At 42.2% G+C, this 24790-nt stretch overlaps 1 protein-coding gene across 8 annotated transcripts in view; it reads right to left on the minus strand.

Annotated features, from left to right (window-relative positions):
• Positions 1 to 24790, minus strand: part of ADGRL1 (adhesion G protein-coupled receptor L1) — a 356531-nt gene that overhangs the window by 57881 nt on the left and 273860 nt on the right. For 5 of the 8 annotated variants that reach the window (XM_044279114.1, XM_044279111.1, XM_044279108.1 and 2 more), the window contains 2 exons: positions 22400 to 22509; positions 8413 to 8427 (listed from right to left, as the gene is read on the minus strand). In XM_044279114.1, the coding sequence (XP_044135049.1) occupies positions 8413 to 8427; positions 22400 to 22509 (125 nt within the window). The remainder of the gene's footprint in view (positions 1 to 8412; positions 8428 to 22399; positions 22510 to 24790) is intronic. The other 3 variants (XM_044279116.1, XM_044279110.1, XM_044279115.1) reach the window with 1 other exon arrangement.

Here is a 24790-nt window from a genome sequence, read left to right on the forward strand (position 1 = left end):
ACCAAGAACACTACTTGCCTGCCTTGAGTTGGATGAAATCTCAATCTGCTCTAACAAGCTTAAAGAAGGACTGTTGCCTATTTGAAGTCTGAGCACACCATTAACAAAACCAAGGAGCTTTGTTGACTATCCTCAATTTGAACAAAAGCCGTGAACAAGCTCTGTGAATAAGCTCTGGTAACTATTTTTGATGGACCATACTAGAAGAACACCAAGGAGCCTTGCTGCCTGTCCTTATTTGACCACACATAATTTTGGTGTTCAAACCTCATAATTTGGCATCCAATTATTGGCATAGTATTGACTGCATTCTTTTAAAGGGGTGTCCTTGTAACTGGGGTTCCTTTTATAGCAATGGGAATGACCCGGCTGCAAAATATTCCGATAGGGGTGTTCTTGTAACAGGTTTTAGTTCAGTTAGACAGCTTACACAGCAGCACAGAAAGAAAGGGAGTTAATCTCAGACACCTGTAGGGAGAAGAGTGAAGTCAGACAGAGTGCGTGTTGTACGGTGGTGTTGTATCCGCCTGCTCACAAAGGAAGTCGTTAGAAGTGACAAAAGCCTATAATGTAAAGACAACTTTGTCACCAATTCATAAGATGTTGGGAAGAGATTGGTGGAGTTTGTCCCTCCCCCACAGAGGGACACAAACAGAGGGGATTTAGGAGGCACCTATATGGGGAGGTAGATGTTTATTACAACGGAGAAACATGGGACATAAAGGAAGAAAGATACTGAACATTGAACTAAACTAAAATAATTTTTACATGGAACACAGTCTACACAGAGAAGGTCAATGAGTTGGTAAAGCTGGATTCATAGGGAAAGATTATGCTCATATTTGGGAATTCTAGGGAAACGTTATATGGTATTAAGATGAATTATACGGAAAAATCATGTGAAGTAATAGGTGGAGATATAAGGAAGGATTATTGAGGGTAAAAGGGAACATAGGGGACATTTGTAGGGATTAGTAACGGGTTACTGAAAGGGGTTATATGACTTAACAGGTTGAGTTATAGGGAGGAGTTAGATGAAGAAGATATAGGGAAAGTCTATATGTGGTAATAGGAGAAGATATAAGAGAAGGTATATAGAGTGATAGGAGGAGATATATGAGAGGTTATTTAGAGTAATAGGAGAAGATATAGGAGAGGTTATATGGAGTAATAGGAGATAGAGAAGTTATATAGAGTAACAGGAGACGATATAGGGAGAGGTTACATGGAGTAAAAGGAGGAGATATAAGAAGATGTATATGGAGTAATAAGAGGAGACAGAGTAGGATAGATTATATGGTGTAAAAGGTGGAGATATAAAGAGAGGTTATACGAAGTAATTGAGGAGATACAGGAAGAAGTTATATGGACTAAAAGGTGGAGATATAGGGAGAAGTTGGGGTAATAGGAGGAGATATAGAGAGAAGTTATATTGGGATATAGGAGAGGATATATGGAGTAATATGAAGAGATATAAAGAGAGGTTATATGGAGTAAAAGGAGGAGATTTAGGGATAGGTTATATGGAGTAATAAGTGGAGATATACAGGTGAAACTCAAAAAAATTGAATATTGTGCAAAAGTCCATTTATTTCAGTAATGCTAATTAAAAGGAATTGTATTAATGCAGCTTAAAATTAGAATTTTGTGAAAAGGTTCAATATTCTAGGCTTAAAGTGTCACACTCTAGTCAGCTAATTATTCCATACCCCCTGGGCAAAGGGTACCTCAAGATTAAGACTTTGGGGTTTCATAAGCTGTAAGCCATAATCATCCAAATTATATTAAATAAAGGCTTGAAATAGCTCGCTTTCCATGTAATGAGTCTATCTCATATGTTAGTTTGAGTTGCATTACTGAAATAAATGAACTTTGCGCAATATTCTAATTTTTATAGTTTCACCTGTAGTAAAAGTTATATGAAATAATAAGAAATATACAGTAAATAGAGGTTATATAGAATAATACTACTACAGAGGGATCTGGATAGATTGGAGGCTTGGGCAGATAAGTGGCAGATGAGGTTTAACACTGACAAATGTAAGGTTATGCACATGGGAAGGAATAATGCAAGTCACCCGTACATACTAAATGGTAAAACACTCGGTAACACTGACATGGAAAAGGACCTAGGAGTTTTAATAAACAGCAAACTAAGCTGCAAAAAACAGTGTCAGGCAGCTGCTGCCAAGGCCAATAGGATAAAGGGTTGCATCAAAAGGGGCATAGATGCCCGTGATAAGAACATAGTCCTACCACTTTACAAATCGCTAGTCAGACCACACATGGAGTACTGTGTACAGTTCTGAGCTCCTGTGAACAAGGCAGACATAGCAGAGCTGGAGAGGGTCCAGAGGAGGGCAACTAAAGTAATAACTGGAATGGGGCAACTACAGTACCCTGAAAGATTACCAACATTACGGTTATTCACTTTAGAAAAAAAGACGACTGAGGGGAGATGTAATTACTATGTATAAATCTATCAGGGGTCAGTACAGAGATCTCTTCCATCATCTATTTATCCCCAGGACTGTGACGAGGGGACATCCTCTGCGTCTGGAGGAAAGAAGGTTTGTACACAAACATAGAAGAGGATTCTTTACGGTAAGAGCAGTGAGACTATGGAACTCTCTGCCTGAGGAGGTGGTGATGGTGAGTACAATAAAGGAATTCAAGAGGGGCCTGGATGTATTTCTGGAGTGTAATAATATTACAGGTTATAGCTACTAGAGAGGGGTCGTTGATCCAGGGAGTTATTCTGATTGCCTGATTGGAGTCGGGAAGGAATTTTTTATTCCCCTAAAGTGGGGAAAATTGGCTTCTACCTCACAGTTTTTTTTTTTGCCTTACTCTGGATCAACTTGCAGGATGACAGGCCGAACTGGATTGACAAATGTCTTTTTTCGGCCTTATGTACTATGTTACTAATAGGAGGAGATATAAGGAGAGGTTATGTGGACTAATAGGAAGATATATATGAGAGGGTATATTGAGTAATAGCAGGATCTGTAGGGAGAGGCTGTATGTAGTAATAGGAGGAAATATAGGATAGGGTATATGGAGCAATAAGTAATTGGAGGAAATGTAGGAAGAGGTAATATGGAGGAAAAAGAGGAGATATAGGGATAGGTCATATGGAGTAAAAGAAGGAGATATAAAGAAAGGTTATATGGAGTAATAGAAGGAGATGTAAGTAGAGAGTACTGTATATAAAGTAATAGGAGGAGATATAGGGAGGGGTTAGATGGAGTAATAGGAGGAGATATAGGAGAGGTTATATAGAGTAATAGGAGGCGATATAAGAGAGATTATATGGAGTAATGAGAGGACATATAGGGAGACCAAATATTGAGTAATAATAGGAGATATAGGATAGGTTATATGAGTAATAGGAGGAGATATAGGGACACATAATATGGAGTAATATGAGATATAGGGCAGGTTATATGGAGTAATAGGGTGAGATATAGAAGAGTTTATATCTAGTAATATAAGGAGACATAGGACAGGTTCTATGGAGTAGTGGGAGTAGATATATAGAAAGATTATATTAAGTATTAGGAGAAGATATAGTGAGAGGGTATATTAAGTAATAGGGGGAGATATAGGACAGGTTATATAGAGTAATAGGGTGAGATATAGGATAGTTTATATCTAGTAATATAAGGAGACATAGGACAGGTTATATGGAGTTATAGAAGGATATATAGAGAGATGATATATAGAGTGATAGGAGGACATATAGGGCGATGTTATATGGAGTAATAAAAGGAGATATAGGGGGAGGATATATGGAGTAATAGTAGGAGATACAGGGAAAGGATATACATATGGAGTAATAGGAGGAGATATAGGGCAAGTTTATATAAAGTAATAGAAGGAGACATAGGAACAGTTTAGATTGAGTAACAGGGAGATATTGGAAGAGGTTATATGAAGTAATAGAAGGAGATATGTGGAGAAGTTATATGGATTAATAGGAGAAGATATATGGAGAGGTTATATGGAGTAATATGGGGATATATAGGGAGATGTTATATGGAGTAATAGGAGGAGATATAAGGAGAGGTTACATTGAGTAATATGACGAGATATGAGACAGGTTATTTGGAGTAATAGAATGATATATAGGGATAGGTTATACAGAGTAATAAGAGGAGATATATGAGAGGTTATAAGGAGTAATAGAAGGAGCTATAGGAGAGGTTATATGGAGTAATAGGTGATATAGGAGAGAAGTTATATGGAGTAATAGAATAATATATAGGAGAGGTTATCTAGAGTAAAAAGAGGAAATATTAGTAGATGTTATATGGAGTAACAGGAGGAGATATAGGAGAGAAATTATATGGAGTAATAGGAGGAGATATAGGAGAGATGTTATATGGAGCAATAGGAGAACATATAGGAAAGGTAGAGATATATAGGGATTATATGGACTTATAGGAGGGGATATAAGTAGAGCTTATATAGATTAATAGAAGGAGATACAAGAGAGTTAATATGGAGTAATAGGAATAACTATAGAGGAGATTATATTGAGTAATAGGTGGGGTTATATGGAGTAATAGGTGGAGATATAGGGATATGTTATATGGAGGATTAGGAGGAGATATAGAGGAGGTTAAATGGAATAATAGGAGGAGATAACGGAGAGGTTTTATAGAATAAGAGAAGGAGATAAAAGAGAGGATATATGGAGTAACAGGAGGAGATATAGCGAGAGGTTATATAGAGTAATAGGAGGAGATATAGGTGACATTATATGGAATAATAGGAGGATATATAGGGAGAGGTTTTACGGAGTAACAGGGAGATATAGGAGAGGCTATATGGAGTAACAGGAGGAGATATAGGGTGAGGTTATATAGACCAATAGGAGGAGATATAGTAGAGGTTATATGGAGTAATAGAAGAAGATAAAGGAGAGGTTATATGGAGTAATAGGGGGAGATATAGGAGAGGATATATGGAGTAATAGGATGAGATATAGAAGCGGTTATATGGCGTAATAGGGGAGATATAGCAGAGGTTATGTGGAGTAATAGAAGGAGATAAAGGAGAGGTTATATATAGCAGTAGGAGGTATAGGGAGAGGTTATATGGAATAATAGGAGGATATATAGAAGAGGATATATTGAATAATAGGAGGAGATATAGGAGAGGTTATATGGAATAATAGGAGGAGATATAGGGGGCGGTTATATGAAGTAATAGAGGGAGATATATGATATGTTATATGGAGTAATTGGAGGCGATATATAGAGAGGTTACATGGAGTTACAAGAGGTGATATGTGAGAGGTTATATGTAGTAATAGGGAGAGATATAGTAGAGGATATATGGAATAATGGGAGGAGATATAGGATGATATTATATGAAGTAATAGGAGGAGATATAGGATAGGTTATATGTAGTAATAGAAGGAGATAAAGGAGAGGTTATATGTAGTAATAGGCGGAGATATAGGGAAAGGATATATAGAGTAATAGGAGGAGATATAGGAGAAAATAAATGGCAAAATAGGGGGAGGTTATTTGGAGTAATAGGAGGCGATATAGGAGCGGTTATATGGAGTAATAGGGGGGCATATAGTATAGGATATATAGAGTAATAGAGAGGTTATATAACGTAATAGGGGAAGATATGGCAGAGGATATATGGAGTAATATGATGAGATATAGGGTGAGGTTATATGGAGTAATAGTAGGAGATATAATAGAGGTTATGTAGCATAATAGGAGATAAAGGAGAGGTTATATGTAGTAAGAGGAGGAGATATACAGTAGAAAGAGGATATATGGAGTAATAGGATGAGATATAGGAGTAGATACATGGAGTAATATGAAGATATATAGGATGAGGTTATATGGAGTAATAGGAGATATAGGAGAGGTTATATGGAGAAATAGAAGGAAATAAAGGAGAGGTTATATGTAATAACATAAGAAGATATAGGGATAGGTTATATGGAATAAAAGAAGGAGATATAGGGTGAGGTTATAAGGAGTAATAGGAGGAGATATAGGAGATGTTATATGATGTAATAGGAGGAGATATAGGGAGAGGTTATATGGAGTAATCGGAAATGATATAGGGAGAGATTATATGCGATGTAATAGGGGGAGCTATAGGACAGGTTATATGGAGTAATAGGAGATATACAGAGATGTTATATGGAGAAATAGTTGCAGATATAGAGAGAGGTTATATGGAGTAATAGGAGAAAATATTGGAGAGGTTATATGGAGTTATAGGAAGAGATGTAGGGAGAGCTGATATGGTATAATAGGAGAGGATATATTTAGTAATAGGAGGAGATATAGGAGAGGTTATATAAAGTAATAGGAGGAGATATAGGGATATGTTATATTGAGTAATAGGAGGCGATATAGGTGCAGGTAATATGGTTTAATAGGGGGGATATAGGAGAGGATATATAGAGTAATAGGAGTAGATATAGGAGAGTTTATATGGAGTAATAGAAGGAGATATAAGAGAGGATATATGGAGTAATATGAGGAGATATAGGGAGAGGATATATGGACTAATAGAAGGAGATAAAGCAGAGGTTATATGCAGTAATAAGAGGAGATATATGGACAGGTTATGTCTATTAATAGGAGGAGATAAAAGAAGTAATAAAAGGAGATATAGGGAGAGGTTATATGGAGTAATAGGAGGAGATATAGAGAGACGTTATATGGAATAATAGGAAGAGATATAGGGAGAGGTTATATGGAGTAATAGGAGGGGATGTAGGAGAGGTTATATGGAGTAAAAGAAGGAGATATGAGACAGGATATATGGAGTAATCGGAGGGGATATAGAAAGACGTTATATGGAGTAACAGAAAGAAGTGGTATATTTTATAACAGGAATCAGATGAAGAGTTTTAATTCTAAAAATAGATAATCAGAAGGGGTTATATAGATCATGTAGATGGATCAACAGGGCAACATAAAAGTAAAACTGACCAAACTAATGAAGTAAAAAAATCAATGTTAGGCGCTATATGGAAAGGATAGGTACAGAAATAGCAGAAATTTCAGCTCAGCTCTTAATTCCACCCACAGAGAAAGCTCCCGCCGTCGGTTTTTACTGTATCAATAGACAGGTCTGTGCACAGGCGGAAGGAGAGACCAGATTAATGGCGTTAGTAATCAGAGTGTGGCACAGAGCAGAGAGATGAGAGGTTAATCATCACCACGGGGGTGCGGTATGTTATCAGCGAACACCACAATCCATCCCCCCGTATCCTGATCTCTGAACATTTTCCCAAATCCTCGGGGAGCAGCCAGACCCTATGACAATGTACTCTGCGTATCTGTGCGTGTATACCAGACACATATGTCTGCCTGTTCATGGATGTGGACCCCGTATGCCCCTCCTGCGGCAAGCACAGCCGTCAAGTACATTTCACATAAGGTGTTGCCGCAGAGCTGCCTTTAATGCTTTCCCTGACAGAAGTACAAATGCTGCAAGGGAGAAGGAGTTCCCTTCCTTTTAAAAATTAAAGAAAAAAAGGGTGAGGAGGGCAGAACAGAAATAAAGGAAAATAAATGGTATTTAATTAAATTAAGAGGGAAAGTGACATAGAGAGTGGGAGAGAGAGGAGTGGAGGGAAGAGAGTGAAAAAGTAGGGAAAAGCTGAGGGGAATAATTGAGGTAGGCTAGGTTTCTGGAGGTTGCTATGGAAACATGACGGAATAAGAGGAAGGGTGTGAGGAATGAAGGGAAGCTGGAGGTTGCAGAGTATTTCACCACTAAACCCTTATCTGCCACGATCCTGCTAACTACAGCTAAACCGTTCCCTACGAAGCCGGTCACCACTTCACTAACCCTTTCCCTATCACCGGTCTTATTATGTCTCCACAAACGATGCGCCAGTGAACTTCCTCTCTGAGAGACATCTTAAAATGGCTGCCCTTTCTACCTTTTGCAAACTTGACAAGCCTTCTCCTGTTAGAAACCATGGCTTAAAATATTCTTACTCTTTTAATGACTTCTCGTCATGAAATTCTGTATTCACTTTATTTTTTTCTGTCGGTGAAACACATCTCCAATGTAATCTCATTTAGCGCTGAAAAATGTGTGACTACCCTATAGAGTTCCTAAAATACCATCTGATCTCTAATCCAAACATATAACCCTAACCCTTTACAAGGCTAAATCCTCTCGCTCTCTCTATGTTGTAGGGAATTTGGAGGATTTTCTACTGGTTCAAATAAACTCCAGCTCTTGTAATCCTTAAAAAGCGAAAGGGATTAGAGGGTAATGGGGTCAGCAAGGGGAAAAGGGGGCACAGGAAGAGGGGTGGAGAGAAAAGGAGAAATTAGGATTCCAACATTAATTATGGGCGGAATTAACGAGTCACCGTGAGGGTAACAGGAAGGGACCAATGAAAATTACCTTTTTGCTCCACTTCTATTCACGCATCAGAAAAGAAAGAGAGAGAAAAATATCAAATGAAAAAGAGGATAGGAAAAAGGAGAGAAAGATATTCATGAGTGTCATTAGCAAACCCTTCATCCCCACCACTTAAGGTACCATGTCTCCAACCCTCCCTCCACCCAGAAACCCAACCAGACAAGACAAACTCAGAACCGTATACCCAATGTGTGATGTAGGGGAGGGGAATGGGGGTCTTGGGTTCCCAGTAGAGGGCCCTGTAAAGAGAAAGGTGATTAGAGATGCAGGGGATTTGGGGAACAATAGGGTTGGGAAGGATGGGTTGGATGGAAATTTAGGGTGGAATGGACTGGGAATTCAGTGAACATGACAGAATGCGTGAGAGGGACAGGTAGGTGATGGAGGACATTAGGTTTCTCTAAAAGGTCCTGCAAAGACATAAAAGGGGTAATGAAAAGAACATGCAATGTGGAAAAACAACATGTTGAAGCGAAAAGTGAGGAAGACTGTGGAAGTCATATGGATCGCAAAGGGAAAAAAACAAAAGTGACGTTTTTTAAGGACAACGAAATCCATTACAAGTATGAAGGTGGTGAGAAGTCTTCAGGGTGTTGGTAATGTATTGCGTAGGGAGGGAATGGAAGGAGGAGAGGTGGAGGGAAAAAAAATTGTGGGAAGAAAGGACTTGACATGAGGGTTGAAATGTGGCGGTAAGAAAACATGTCCATGGTTCCCCGGGGGCTCTGTAAACGAAGAAAGGGAGAATTGGTCGATGGAGTAGAGGAGGTCATAGCATGAGAGTGAAGAACCAGGGGAGGGGATTTATGACTTGGGCAGATTCAGGGGAGACACACTCAAGGAATCTGGAACGTAAAAGTTAATATTTACAGATAAGCAAAGTTAGAAAACAGACAGAGAATGTAAAATAAGCCAAGATTTAGCAAAAGGTGCTAAGGTTTTGCAGTCCTTATCTCACACCCATGGAAATAAGAATTATGGAGTGCTAAACCTTACCACCATCTGATAACTCCAGGGCAGAGGAATATTTTGAGAGATGAACACAAGCAGAGAGAGAGAGAGAGACAGAGAAAGAGAGAGACAGAGCAATAATCTGACTCGGAAAGAAAACCAAACAAAAATATCATTTAGGTCAATAAATGAGACACATTTTATGTTTAAAGGGACAGACAAGAAAGGCAGAGACAGCCGATTGGAGGCAGAACAAGTCAGGAGCGACAGAATGAAAACTGCTAAGAGTGAGAGAGACAGGCAGAGGGAGAAAGAGACAGAGCGTGACAGCCTTGGCAGCACGTCCTGGGGATAGAAGCGTTATATTAATGAGCCAATCCTGGAAAGGAAAGGAAATAGTTAAATGTTGCACATAGACAATGCACCTTGCTTTCTCACAGGGCTCTGCATGAAGTGAAGCAAATAGCTCTGTGACTAAAAGAGGGGCCTGCAGAGCACTGCAGAGACCTGTCAGTCTGATTGCATACCGGAGGATGTGCAGAGCGCTATGGGTGCAGAACAATATTACGTCTGTGTCCGGTGTAGCTACAGGTCGTGTGTGTCTACAAGTCGCCGAGCAGCAAATACAATGCATGCAAATAGTCGCCTTGTGTATCTGTATGTGCAGTGAATAGCAATGTTCAGCCGTAGCGGGGCATGATACCTTCTTAGATGCGCCCTGACAAGTATCAGGAGCTCAGGGTGGGAGATACTAATTCATTCTTCATCCAGACTGAATATACCACCAGTCAGTAGGTGACACTGTATAGTCATGTGTGCCTCCAAGTGTGTACCATCTAGATCCGTGTGTTAGGTTTCTACATGATCGTCTCCATCTTAGAACAGGTCTATACATAATGATCAGCAGGCACTAGACATGGCCCATCAGCGGCTTAATGACCATAAAGCTGGCATCAGGTGGCACGCAAGGTGGACAGATAGGCCCCGATGGGGACTTTGGATGGTACGTGACCAGGAAGTGAGTGATTAGGAAGACACAATGAAAATTGATTGTTAAGATGGTACATTAAAGACGATGGGTCACCTCTCCATGTCTGACATGTCCGTTTAAGTAAATACTTGAATTCCCTATATTACAATAATTGTGGAACATCTTTTTTTAGAACTATGAATTGTGCTGTTGCTCTGCCATTCCTACTTGAAACGCATGACTTGGTTGACATCTGACTGTTACCGGTTGGGGATGTGACCTTACACACTCTGACACAATCCTACCAGCGGTACCAGCCTCGGGCTGTGTAGGGACACACCCTTTTCCCTAAGGGAATGTTAACATCCCGTTAATTATACCCGTTTATTCATACATTTCCATAAGGGATAACCAAGGACCAGCACAATGCAGAATTGTAAGAAGAGAAGCTCCAGAACCGTTATATGATGGAGAATTCAAACATTTTGTCAAATTGGCACATAAGGAGAGCTGAGAGGTCCTCTTTAAAGAAGTGGTCTGTAAAATGAAATAGTATAGTAATTGGTGATTTTGTATGTAAGAAGTGAGTGGCATAAAAGGGGTGAGTCAAAAGTCAGGAACCCCCCAATTATAAAAATAAACATAATTGCCACTCTAATATTGAATACATTGATGGTGTATATCTCCCTACCCCACCATGGAAGCCAACATTTTTAATACAAGTGAAAGATACCAGCTTGGTAGGGTGTAATATTATTTTTTTGCTAATTTGATGGAAGGGGACTATTCAAGAACCTCTTGTGTATTTGCTGTTAATGTATGTTATTTTAAGAAGCGCTGTGCGTTCCTGTAGAGATATTCTGTGTGTTTGCTCTGACTGACAGGGGTGGATTGGCCATAGACCCTACAGGGAAATTTCCTGATTGGCCGATGCCCCAGGAGGCCACCCAAGCCCTCCTCTCTGCCACTGACCGGGTACATAATGAGCTCTCAATAGTAATTAACGCTGTGAGAATCAGGTACTCATGTACTCGGCCAGTGACCGCACATGCCCTCCTGAATTCCACTGCTGTGGACCACACCTCACCTCCTAAGCCCCATGCTCCATAGACAACTGGAGGAGGAGGACAGAAGATGGTAGCTATTGATGGCCGCCACAGAGGGCCAGCTTTTGGGACAGTTTATTGTGCTACACTGTGTTATTTGGTTCTCCTGGGATGGTATTTTGCACTATGGTATTGTTGACTCTGCCTACTTGTGTTTCCCCACCTTCTGTTTATTTGGATCTGCCTACAAAATGGGGCCACTTTTCTTTTTTTTTTTCCAGGGACACTTTATTTTCAGTCCATCCCTGCTGACTGAGCTAAGGATATACAGTAGGTCGGGCATTCTACCATAAGACTCTAAAGCTGGTCATATGTGTTTGGCCTACAGTTATCTCTCCCAACTCCCTCTCTTCTCAAGACACATACACTTACAGTTGTAGACTATCTTCATCAGGCAATGGAACAGCGGCACCCATGCCTGACAATTGCTTTTTATTAATAGGGAACAAAGGATGGTAGGGGTCCTGGCTGTGGGACTCCTAGCCATGACTCTTATCTTCTTTCTTTTAGATTAGTGATAAGTGCCTATCTTAAGAAAATTTCATTAAAGGGAATATGTCAAACAAGTCATTAGGTGCTCCTTCATCCACAATGTGGCAATGTTTAGGGGGAAAAGTACACTGCACACCAACACCAAAGCCTCACCCCAAACATGAAGCATGGTGGAGGGAGCATCATGACTTTGCTTCCTCAATGAATGGATGGCTTGCTAGCATTGAAGGGACAATGAAATATAAGGTGTAGCAAACCATTTTACAGAAGGATGTATGGGCAGTAGTCTATGACCTCAAGCTGAAGAGACATTGGGTGATGCAATCACCCAAAGCATTAAGTAAATCAACTAGTGGTTGAAAAAAAGATTTGTCTTTTAGAATGGCCATGTCAAAGACCCAACCCCTGCAGCCCACCCCTGTCAGGGGGGCTGCGGGGGTGAAAATGAAGGGATGTCCGGGTTCAGCTCTGAACCCGGACATCCCTTCATTTTAACCCCTGCAGCCCCCCTGACATGAGCATCAGAGCAGTTTATGCTCCGATGCTCTCCTTTGCCTTGCGTTAAATTGCATAGGGCAAAGACATTTTTTTTAGATCCGGTAACGTACCGGGGCTCTCCATGGGGCTGCCAGGAACCCCGGTGATGTCACCGGCACTAATAGGTGGGATTTAGCGCTGCCCTAGCCAGTAAAACGGCTAGGGCATCACTAAAGCCCGCCCATCAGAGTCGGTGACGTCACCGAACACACTGCCGTGCGGAAGTTTCCGCCCGGCAGTATGTTATTGAAAACAAAAGAGACCTTGCCCTGCGCGATTTAGCGCAGGGCAAGGGAGCGGATCGGAGCATCAGATGCTCTGATGCCAACATCAGGGGGGCTGCCTGGGTGAAAAGAAGGGTATGTCCGGGTTCAGCAATGAACCCGGACAAGCCCTTTAACCCTATCTAGATGTTGCAACATGACCCGAAGAGCGCTGTGCAGGCAATCCCAGAAATATTGATGAACTGAAACACATTCGCAGGGAGGAATGGTTCAAAATTCCTCTTCAATGTTGTGCACATCTACAAGAAACTTTTGGTGGACGTGATTGGGAATGTCCAGGTTAGTAAAATCATGGGTTCACTTATTTTTGCTTTATTCTTCCTTTACTTCTTCCTGCACTGTGAATGTTTACTAAATGTGCTCAATAAAAGACATAGACTACAAAGGACTGGCACTTGTGTACTTGCTGTTGAGTCTTCAGTAAGTTATTGCATAGAGCATAATACAGAATGACTGTTACCATCTATCACCTGCTAGTATACAAGTGCTGGTTCTTAACTGTCTATTGCCTTTTAGGCCTAGAACCCCTGAATGCAAGCAGTGTTACTCTACTGGACTGAGTGGATAACCTTCATAGAGCTCAATACATCCTTTGTGTGTTAGTAGTTTAGTTAGATTGTCTTTGTCTATAATTGTGACAGACCACAACTGACTTTGTCTTGCAACTGTAGATTAAAAGGGACTGACTAGGTGGCATACTTACCTACTTGGTGAGGACTGACCTGGAAAACAATCTGGAATTTCAGTTTGCCAATGTTTGAGACCTTCAGCTGTGTTTGGGCCGTGTTCAGACGTCAGTGATTCACTTTAGCTTTATTATTTCCACTGCCCCAGGACATAAGCTGTCAGTGTGCCATTGTTCTTGGATCTAGGTTATCAGGATGCTATTTTTGTGTCTTAGGCTACTTTCACACTGGCGTTTTGAATTCCGTTTCAGGGATCTCACAAACGGTTCAAAACGGATCAGATCACCCCCGATGCATTCTGAATGGATAAGGATCCGCTCAGAATGCATCAGTTTGGCTCTGTTTTGCCTCCATACCGCTCTGGAGGCGGACACCAAAACGCTGCTGTCAATGTAAGTCAATGGGAGCGGATCCGTTTTCACTGACACAATATGGTGCAATTGAAAACGGATCCGTCCCCCATTGACTTTCAATATAAGTTAGGACGGATCCGTTTTGACTTTGTTCTTCATAATGCAAACGGATCAGTTCTAAATTAATACAATCGTTTGCATTTTAGGTGCGGATCCGTCTGTGCAGATACCAGACAGATCCGCACCTAACGCAGGTGTGAAAGTAGCCTTAGCTGTCAATGCGCCATTGTTCTTGGATCTAGGTTGTCAGGATGCTATTTTTGTGTCTTAGCTGTCAATGTGCCATTATTCTTAGATCTCAGTTGTCAGTGTGCCATTATTCTTGTGTCCCATCCATTCTAGGTTGTCAGTGTTCCAGTATTCTTGCATCGCCTCTATCAGTGACCGATTGTTCTTCGGTCCTCATTGTCAGTGTGCCATCATTCTTGGACCACAGCGGTCAATGTGCCATTATTCTTGCATCCAGATTCTCAGTGTGCCATCGTTTTTGGGAACTCATCTGTCAATATGCCATTGTTCTTTCATCTAAGCTTTGATTGTACCATCGTTCTTGGACCTCAGTTATCAGTATGCCATTGTTCTCTTATCTAGGCCAGGCAGTGTCGCCGCACTGGGGTACTTAGGGCCCACCAGTGTAACTGATTCTGGGGGCCCACCTTAGGGCTCCTGCACGCTAAATTGTTTTTTTTCCAGGTCTGTACCGTTCACTTCACTTCAATGGGGCCGCAAAAATAAAAAGACTACGTGTGCATTCCGTGTCTGTATGTCCGCATGGCTGTTCTGCTAAATGATAGAACATGTCCTATTATAGTTGGCATTACAGACAAGGATAGGACGGTTCTATTAGAGGCGGCTGTTCTGTTCCGCATAATGTGGAATGCACACACCCGGTCTCCATGTTTTGCGGATCCGCAATTTGCAGACAGCAAAACATCCAACGGTCGTGTTCCTGACACTTACAGTGATAACAGGAATATTAAAGATGAAGTAAGATGGCAGACACTCACAGCAAAATGCACAAACATACAGTACTTTACACATATATGGATATCCTGCACTTAAGTCAGAAACAAGACACACGCCGCGCAGACCAATCACTCATTGGACACATGTGGGACACAAGACCCTTATACGTGGCTCACATGCCACGGATGCATCTGTCACATACTGCACATACACCACTGATACATAGAACATATATAGCACACACCAATCACACATAGGAAACACGCAATGGACACACCAAGACATTTATGCCTAATCCTATTAAGTGTAGGACACTTAGAGGGGTTAAAGGGGTTTGTCTCACTTCAGCAATTGGCATTTATCATGTAGAGAAAGTTAATACAAGGCACTTACTAATGTATTGTGATTGTCCATATTTCTTCCTTTCCATCACATTATACACAGCACGTATCCAGGGTTTTGACCACACTGCAGTCCAGCAGCGGTGGCCGTGCTTGCACATTATAGGTAAAGGTGTTGGCCTATGAGCACTTCCAGCCTTTCCCTATAGTGTGTAAGCACGCCACCACTGCTGGATTACACGGTGGTAATAACCACGGATACGTGCTGTGTATAATGTGATGGAAAGGAGGCAATATGGACAATCACAATACATTAGTAAGTGCCTTGTATGAACTGCATGATCAATGCCATTTACTGAAGTGAGACAAACCCTTTAACCCCTTTAAGCATAAATGTCTGGCATGAAATTTACCATTTCATGCCAGACATGAAAATAAAAGGGTTGTCCTCCCATAATGACCTATTGTCTATCTACAGGATAGTTGATAAATATCAGATTGCTGGGGTCTGACTGCTGGAACACCCACTGATCATGAAAAAAGGGGTCCTGAGACATTCATTTACATTACTGCCTATGTATGTACACAAGGGTCATAAGGCCACGTTCCCTTGATTATGGGGGTCCCAGCAGTCAGACCCCCATCAGTCAGACACTTATCGCCTGTCGTGTCATAGCTGTTGGACTTTTTCACATTTCCTATCCTTAAAGGTTTTCTTTGGGTGTAATAAAATAAAATAAAAATAAAAAATCTGGCCCAAAATATGTGTCAAACTAAAATAGAAATGCTCGCCTGTTAAAGGGTCCGTGTCCACTTTTCTATGTATCCTCTATCCACAGGATCGGGGATAACTAAGTGATTCATGGGGGTCTGAACGCTGGAGCCCCCACTGATCCCCCTTCTTGATTGAGTGGCAGGTGGAGCATATGCCTCTCCATCCATTCTCTATGGGGTCGCTGGAGATGGCAGAGTACAGCGCTGGATATTTCCAGTGGTCCCAAAGAGAATAAATGGAGCAGCAGGGCATATTTGTGGACTGCCACACCATCAAAAAGGGGGAACAGGACCATTCCTGGGATCAGTGGGGGTCACAGAATCGGACCCCACTAATCATATAGTTATGTCCTATGGTGTGGAGAGGATAACTTGAAGACCTGGACAACCCCTTTAGTATCTCTTTACATGGCAGCAGTAATGCCTGTAAATACGGAATATCATCATTACCGCCATGTAAACCATACGTGTCAATACTGGAGAATGTGACGCACTGTGCAGAATTTTTCAGGTATAAGTCCAACCCGCTTTGCAGGTCATAGCCTTTAACTAAGCCCAAGCAACGGTGCTAAAGGAGCAATGTGAGCAAAGGGCACAAACGGAGGATCATAACTAATGCAGAGGCATTAGTGTCACCTGAGGCAGGGTAATAGTGGGGATCCCGGAGCAGGGGTAGCTGGAGAAGAGGCAATATTAGCGGTGCATTTAGAGTGGGGGCATCTGGAGCTGGGGCATTTTTTGGGTGTGCACCTAAAGCAAAGGCATTAGGGTCGCCAGAGGCAGGGTAATAGTGGTGATGCTGGAGCAGAGGTATTAGGGGGGCAACTGGAGAAGAGGCAATATTATGGGTGCATTTAGAGTGGGGGCATTGGGGGCATCTGGAGCTGTGGCACTAATGGGGGTGCACCTAAAGCAGAGGCATTGGGGGGACCTAGGGCAGAGTCCCCCAATGCCACTCTGAACTCTGCAGAGAGCATCACACATTCATAGATCTGAGGCTACTATAAACAAATCCCCTATTCCCCCCTTACAGTCTCCTACAGCTCACTACTGTCACACACCTGAGAAATCAGCCCAGCACCGCAGAGGAGTCCTTCTCTCCAGCAACCACAGTTTTCTGACAGCAGGGAGGGCAGGAGGATGGCCAGACATGTTCTCTCCTCCTTCACTGCCTGCAACCTGGGAAGTTTAGAAGATACTGCGGGGCCCCCTGTACAATTTGCACTAGTATCAGGCTGCATCACTGTGCGATACTGCCACCTAGTGGCTACAATAATTATCTCTCCTGAGAAAAAGAGAAATAATTACTACTCCGTCTTATCTCCAGGTGCAGGAGACTGGAGGACTACTGAGGAATCCCCCACCTCCCCGGTGGTCCAGCCCGAGCCTGAGGCCAGGGGTCTCAAACTCAGCTGAACATATGAACTGTACATAGAAAAATTTCCAGTTGAGGGGCCACGTGCAGTTTAGTGGGGTGACAGAAGCCCTTTAAGCTTCAACTTAGCCTGCCATGCCCAGGAATTACACCAGGAGCTCCCCTAATGGTGAGAACAGAGGGATGAGAATGGTATCACTACTTTTTCGTTACATTCTAATTAGTTTACAAAAATAAATGTCACATGGCTGGACAATCCCTTCTTAATACAGACCCCAGATGAGACCCCAATACAGACTCCCAGATCCTAAAATTAATTACGGAGCACTGACCCTAAAATTAATATAGAACCTCAAATTCATACATACCTCAAATCAGACCCCCAAAATTGGACTGCACATTTATACAGACCTCATATCAGACCCCAAAACAGACTGTTGCCGCTCCCTATAACCTACACCAAACTGCTCCAATCCCTAAATGCAAACCTTAGTGCAGACAAAAAAATTGATTAAAATACCTCTCCTCCACTTAGCGCCACCACCACTCTGGCTCTTGTGTCTTGGAGCCAGCGATACACTGCGTCCAATCATAATGCATGCCTACATGCACTCATTTCTGAAACGTACACTGTCAGGACATAGGGCAGTGCTGGCACCTGTAGAAGAGAACTAGGGAGTGGTGAGTAATGCCAGCTCCTACTATAACTCACCGCTCCCTGTACTAATGAGTGTTCCCACAATGGAAGAGCTCATTAGCTAATAGTGCGGACGCGTGTTTGAGACCCCTGGTCTTGGCCATAAGTCTCAAATGTGTAGCCCCGAGGCAATTATCTGCAGCCCACGATACCTCAGGGAAGAGTACAGCTTCAGGACGTAGTGCACTATGACCTGACGCGACATCAAGATGCGCCAGACCATCAGGACGCTGGAGTCAGGACACAGTATTGCGCTGCAGAAGAGCCAGAGTGGTAGTGGCACCTGAAGGAGGCATTATTTTTGTCTGCTCTGAGGTCTGCATTTAGGGGATGGAGGGGTGGAGTGTGGGTTATAAGCGGTGGCGCAGGCTTTTTTGGGATCTTTATAAATTGGGGGTCTGATCTGAAGTCTATGTAAATTTGCAGTCTGATTAGGGGTCTATGTAAATTGTTGGTCTGACCTGAGATCTGTATAAATTTGGGGTCTGATCTGGGGGATGATTTGGGGCTTAATCTAGGGTCTGTATAATTTTGACGTCTGATCTGGGGTCTGTATAAATTGGGGGTCCGATTTGGGCTGTGTATAACCTGGGGGTCTTATCTGATGTCTGTATAAATTGGGGGTTTGATATGAGGTCTGTATAAATATGGGGTTGGATCTGGGGTCTGTATTTATTTGGGGGATGATTTGGAGCTTAATCTGAGTTCTGTATAAATTGGGGGTCTGATCTGAGGTCTGTATGGATTGGGGGTCTGATCTGAGGTCTGTATGAATTGGGGGTCTGATCTGAGGTCTGTATAAATTGGGGGTCTGATCTGAGGTCTGTATGAATTGGGGGCCTGATCTTATAAATTAGGGGTCTGATCTGAGGTCTGTATAAATTAGGGGTCTGATCTGGGTTCTGTATAAATTGGGGTCTGATCTGATGTCTGTAATAATTTGCTGTCCAATTTGGGGTCTGTGTAAACTGGATCTGGGGTTTGTATTAATTTGGGGGGGGGGGGGGAAATCTGTAGTCTGTGTAGCTTTGTGAACTGATATGGGGTGTGTATAAATTGGGGTCTGACCTGAGGTCTGTATAAATTAGGGGACTGATTTGGGGTCTGCATAACCTGGGGGTCTGATCTGAGGCCTGTATAAATTTGGGGGCAGATCTGGGGTCTGTATTGATTAGTGGGTAAATTTGGGTTTTAATCTGCAGTCTGTATAAATTAGTGGGCTGATCTGGGGTCTGTATAAATGGCAGTCTGATTTGGGTCTGTATACATTTAGGGTCTGATCTGGGATCTGTATAAATCGGGGGTCTGAACTGAGGTCTGTATACATTGGGAGTTTGAACTGAGGTCTGTATAAATTGGCGGTCTGAACTGAGGTCTGTATAAATTGGGGGCCTGAACTTAGGTCTGTATAAATTTGCGGTCTGAATTGGGGTCTGTATAAATTGGGGGTTTGATCTGGGGTCTGTAATAATATGGGGGCTGATATGGGGTTTATTCTGGAGTCTGTATACATTTTTTGGCTCATATGGGGGTCTGTTTTCATCTGGGGGGTGCTTTGGGGTTTAATCTGAGGTCTGTATAAATTTGTGGGCTCATCTGGGCATCTGGGGCCTGTATAAATTGGGGCTCTGATCTAAAGTCTGTATAAATTATAGGTCTGATCTGAGGTCTGTGTATTTCTGGTCTGTATAGATTGGGGACCTGATCTGGAATCTGTATAAATTTGGGGTTTGATCTGGGTCTGTATAAATCTGGGGTCTAATATGGGGTTTGTATAAATTTATGGGTTGAACATAATCTGAATAATTTTTTGGGTCTGGTGGACTTAATCATTTTTGGGTCTGTTTGGAGGTATTATACATTTTGGGGGTCTATATTAATTTTAGGGTCTAATCAGGGTGTGTGTATTAATTCTGGGGTCTGGTCTGGTTGTCTGTATTACTTTTGGGGTCTCATCTAGGGCCTGTATTAAGAAGGGGTTGTCCATCCATGTGAAATTTACTTTTGAAAACTGATTAGAATGCCACAAAAAAGTAGTGATACCTCTTACCCCACTGTTCTCACCACTTGGGGAGATCTTGATGTCATTTCCAGGTGTGGTCGGCTGAGTTGAAGTTCTGGACAGTGTGACACAATTATGTACTGAATGTGTGATATACAGTATGTGGATATTGCGGCCCGTCAAGTGGAAATTTGTTCTATGTGTAGCCCATATATGCAGCCAAGTTTAAGACCACTGATCTAGGCTGTCAGTATACCATCGTTCTTGGACCTCAGCTGTCAATAAGTCATTGTTCTTTCATACAGGCTGTCAGTGTACCATCATTCTTGGATCTCAGCTGTCAATATGCCTTTGTTCTTTCATCTAGGCCATCAGTACACCATCGTTCTTTGACCCCAGCTTTCAATATACCACTGTTCTTTCATACAGGCTGTCAGTGTACCATCATTCTTGGAACCCAGCTGTCAATATGCCATTGTTCTTTCATCTAGGCCATCAGTATACCATTGTTCTAAGACCTCAGCTGTCAATATGCCATTGTTCTTTCATACAGGCTGTCAGTGTTGTACCATCGTTCTTGGATCTCAGCTGCCAATAAGCCATTGTTTTTCATCTAGGCCATCAATATACCATCATTCTTCGACCTCAGCTGTCAATATGCCATTGTTTTTTCATATGGGCTGTCACTATACCACCGTTCTTGGACCTCAGCTGCCGATATGCTATTGTTCTTTCATCTAGGCCATCAACATACCATCATTCTTTGACCTCAGCTGTCAATATGCCGTTGTTCTTTCCTACAGGCTGTCAGTGTACCATCGTTCTTTCATCTAGGCCATCAGTATACCATTGTTCTTAGACCCCAAGCTTTCAATATACCATTGTTCGTTCATCTAGGCCATCAGTATACTATCATTCTTGGATCCCAGCTGTCAATATGCCATTGTTCTTTCATCTAGGCCATCAGTATACCATCGTTCTAAGACCCCAGCTGTCAATATGCCATTGTTCTTGCATCTAGGCCATCAGTATACCATTGTTCTAAGACCCCAGCTGTCAATATGCCATTGTTCTTTAATCTAGGCCATCAGTATACCATTATTCTAAGGCCTCAGCTGTCAATATGCCATTGTTCTTTCATACAGGCTGTCAGTGTACCATCGTTCTTGGATCTCAGCTGTCAATATGCCATTGTTCTTTCATCAAGGCCATCAGTATACCATAGTTCTAAGACTCCAGCTGTCAATATACTGTCAGTGTACCATCGTTCTTGGATCTCACATGTTAATGTTTGCTATTGTTCTTTGGTCTCAGCTATCAGTGTACCATTTTTTTATCTAGGCTGTCAATGCGTCATGTTTCTTGGCCTCTTGGTCTTTGCTGTTAGTGTCACTGTCATTGGAATTCAGCTATCAGCATGGTGTTGGTCAGGAATCACAATTCTTTTTGTACTCTTTTTTTTCTGTAGAATGTAATACGCATCTACCAATCTTGTATACACGGAACGGGACCCCCGAAACACATAAAGAAACCTAACCTGGGATGCCAAACCACAGCTTGTTCACCCATGTAAATTGAGATGGCAATAATACCAATAACATAAAAAATGCTAATGTGCACGACGCATCCCAACTGTGAAATGTTGTGTCAGTACTTATGTTGAAATATTAAAAAGCTGAATTCTTAAAATCATGCCAGTAATATATAAGAAAAGTGTAGTCAAGGGAGACAAAACACATTAGTGTCATGGATGTAGACAATTATAGTGATATACTGAACATTACTCTCAAATACAATAGGAGAAATTTACGAGAATGATGCAATGGGGTAAAAAAATAATTTTCTAATAGTAAAAAAAAAAAAAAAACTAGCCATAGATGGGGAATGATATTACCTTGGTAGACGTGACTGGTAAAGACAAGGTGAACGAGAACTGTGAATGGCTTTATATGATGAAGAAGAAGAGAAAAATTACCGAACTGTATTTGGTGAGGGGTATAGCAGTCCCTCGGCTTACAACAGTGGAGTATTGGGTATATGGAGCAGTATCTGTCACCGTGCGCAGAGCTCTTTCTGTCAGATTCCTCTTTGTCTGTGACATGCTGCGTTATGCATAGCAATGTGCTGCCAGTCAGCTGCACTGGGACTTGTGTCGTGTACTGGTGAGATGCTCTGTCCCATTATAATGAATGTACATTGTGTAAGTGGAGAAAAACATAGCTTTATAATACAATACTGGTATAAGGTGATGAGACCCCCAACATATGTGGGGTGTAGGCATCAAAACCGTACACGGACACTTAATATTAGCGATGTGCACTATATGGCCTCCCATGGTGTGTGGTTTTCTGGATAGTGTCACGGTGTATACTCACTGTATGGCACGCAGTCATACTGGACTTCCAGGTATTTGTAGGTCCCTGGACACGGGTCAGGAAAGGCTTCGGAATCGGCAATAACAACACACTGTGTGCGATTGTTACACCTGTGGGAAAAAAACACAACCAGATATAAGGAGTGATGATAATAATATAGCATTAGGTACTGTACGTATAATGTATGATTGTATATGTATGTGTGCATGTCTATATGCCCATGTGTGTATTTGTGTAAGTATGTCGGTGTATCTGTGTGGTGTATGTACACTCATTGACAAAACAAAATAACAAACCTGGCTAGAAATGTTGGATTCCTGCTAAACTTGGCATGCATTTACGTCTTTGTTATGTCTCAGTAAATGATTACATGTGGTCTGATTTGCCACAGGAGGGTATAAAAGAGCTTCCCTCTCTGAACTATACAAAATGCTCTCAGAGGCGACTTTTGAGTAGTGTACCTCTTTGTGAGAGATCGTTGACTGCTAGACATGCTTCTATGCTGTGGAGCGACACACTGCCCCAACTACTGGTGTGTTGATCTGGGGAGCCATCACATACAACAGTCGGTCTCCCCTAGTAGTGATATGAGGGACACTAACAGCTCAGTGATATGTGCAGGACATCCTGCGGCCACATGTGTTCCTCTCATGGCATTTTTCAGCAGGATAATGCTCGCCTGAACACAGCAAAGGTTTCTACAAATGTCTCCACTAGATCTCAACACTTCCTTGGCTGCCCGATCACCAGATTTATCACCCAATGAGCATTTATTGCCCAAGCTGGGAAACCAGCTACAGCAACCTTCGAGTGTCCAGGATCTACAGGCCCAGCTGTAACATCTGTGGGCACATGTGCCGCAGGATACCATACAGAACCTGTATCTCATATTGTACCCAGGATAGAGGCCATATCTCATCTTGTATCCAGGCCAGAGGCCGTATCTCATCTTGTATCCAGGCCAGAGGCCGTATCTCATCTTGTATCTAGGCTAGAGGCCATATCTTATCTCGTATCCAGGTCAGGACCCGTATCTCATCTTGTATCCAGGCCAGAGGCCGTATCTCATCTTGTATCTAGGCTAGAGGCCATATCTTATCTCGTATCCAGGTCAGGACCCGTATCTCATCTTGTATATAGGCCAGAGGCTGTATCTCATCTTGTATCTTGGCTAGAGGCCGTATCTCATATCGTATCCAGGTCAGAGGCCGTATCTCATCTTGTATCTAGGCTAGAGGCCGTATCTCATATCGTATCCTGGTCAGAGGCCGTATCTCATCTTGTATCTAGGCAAGAGGCTGTATCTCATATCGTATCCAGGTCAGAGGCCGTATCTCATCTTGTATCTAGGCTAGAGGCCGTATCTCATATCGTATCCAGGTCAGAGGCCGTATCTCATCTTGTATCTAGGCTAGAGGTGACACAACAGGGTCCTAGAGCCTCCATCAGATATGTTCTAACATTTGCGGCTCAACCACACGGATGTGGACAGCACACGGTTGACATCCATGTGCTGTCTGCATTTTTTTAGATCCTGTAAAAAATGAACAAGTCCGCGTGCGCTCCGCAAAAAAAAGTGGAGCAGATTCGTATTGAAATTACGGTTGTGTGAATGTAGCCTTAACATGTGCAGGTTCTTGATCCATTTGACTATGTGTGAGCGTATGTCTGTGTGCAAGGAGTTGGGGGTATGGGGCTAGGTGTCCATGCTTCTATAGCAGGAATTGCCAACCTGTGGCTCTCCAGCATGCCCTAATGCAGTGTCCCACTCCGTGATAGTCGTGGGGCCCGGTATAACTTTGGGCATATGCATTATACCATGTCAATGTATTTCTGTGTGAACTGTAATTCCTTAAAACAGGCTGTTTCATTTGAGCATGTCATTACAACCATTCACCCCATATATATAAAAATAGAAAAAATGGGCAGCACTCCAGAAAGTAAAAAAATACTAAAAGTCTTTATTTACCCCAGTGGGACATGCGCAACGTTTCGGCTCTAGACAGGAGCCTTTCTCAAGGAAAGGCTCCTGTCTAGAGCCGAAACGTTGCGCATGTCCCACTGGGGTAAATAAATACTTTTTGTATTTTTTTACTTTCTGGAGTGCTGCCCATTTTTTCTATTTTTGTATCTCTGGATTGGCTTTGATCCGCATTGGGCCAGTTGCACCCACCAGCTTACACCAAGGACGGTGCTGCCATTGTCTTTTCTTTTTTATATATATATATATATATATATATATATATATATCTATATATCTTAGGGTGTGCTAAGACAAAAGGAGAAGGGAGGAAGTTAGTGGAGGAGTGAGTAGCAGAACAGGATAAGTCCAGTATGTAGCTGCCATTTTAGCCCCTTGGCCCTGGCCAAGCTGAGGGAGTATGGAAGCCA

This window comes from Bufo gargarizans, chromosome 2 (genome assembly GCF_014858855.1).
Source record: "Bufo gargarizans isolate SCDJY-AF-19 chromosome 2, ASM1485885v1, whole genome shotgun sequence".
Lineage (NCBI taxonomy): Eukaryota > Metazoa > Chordata > Amphibia > Anura > Bufonidae > Bufo > Bufo gargarizans.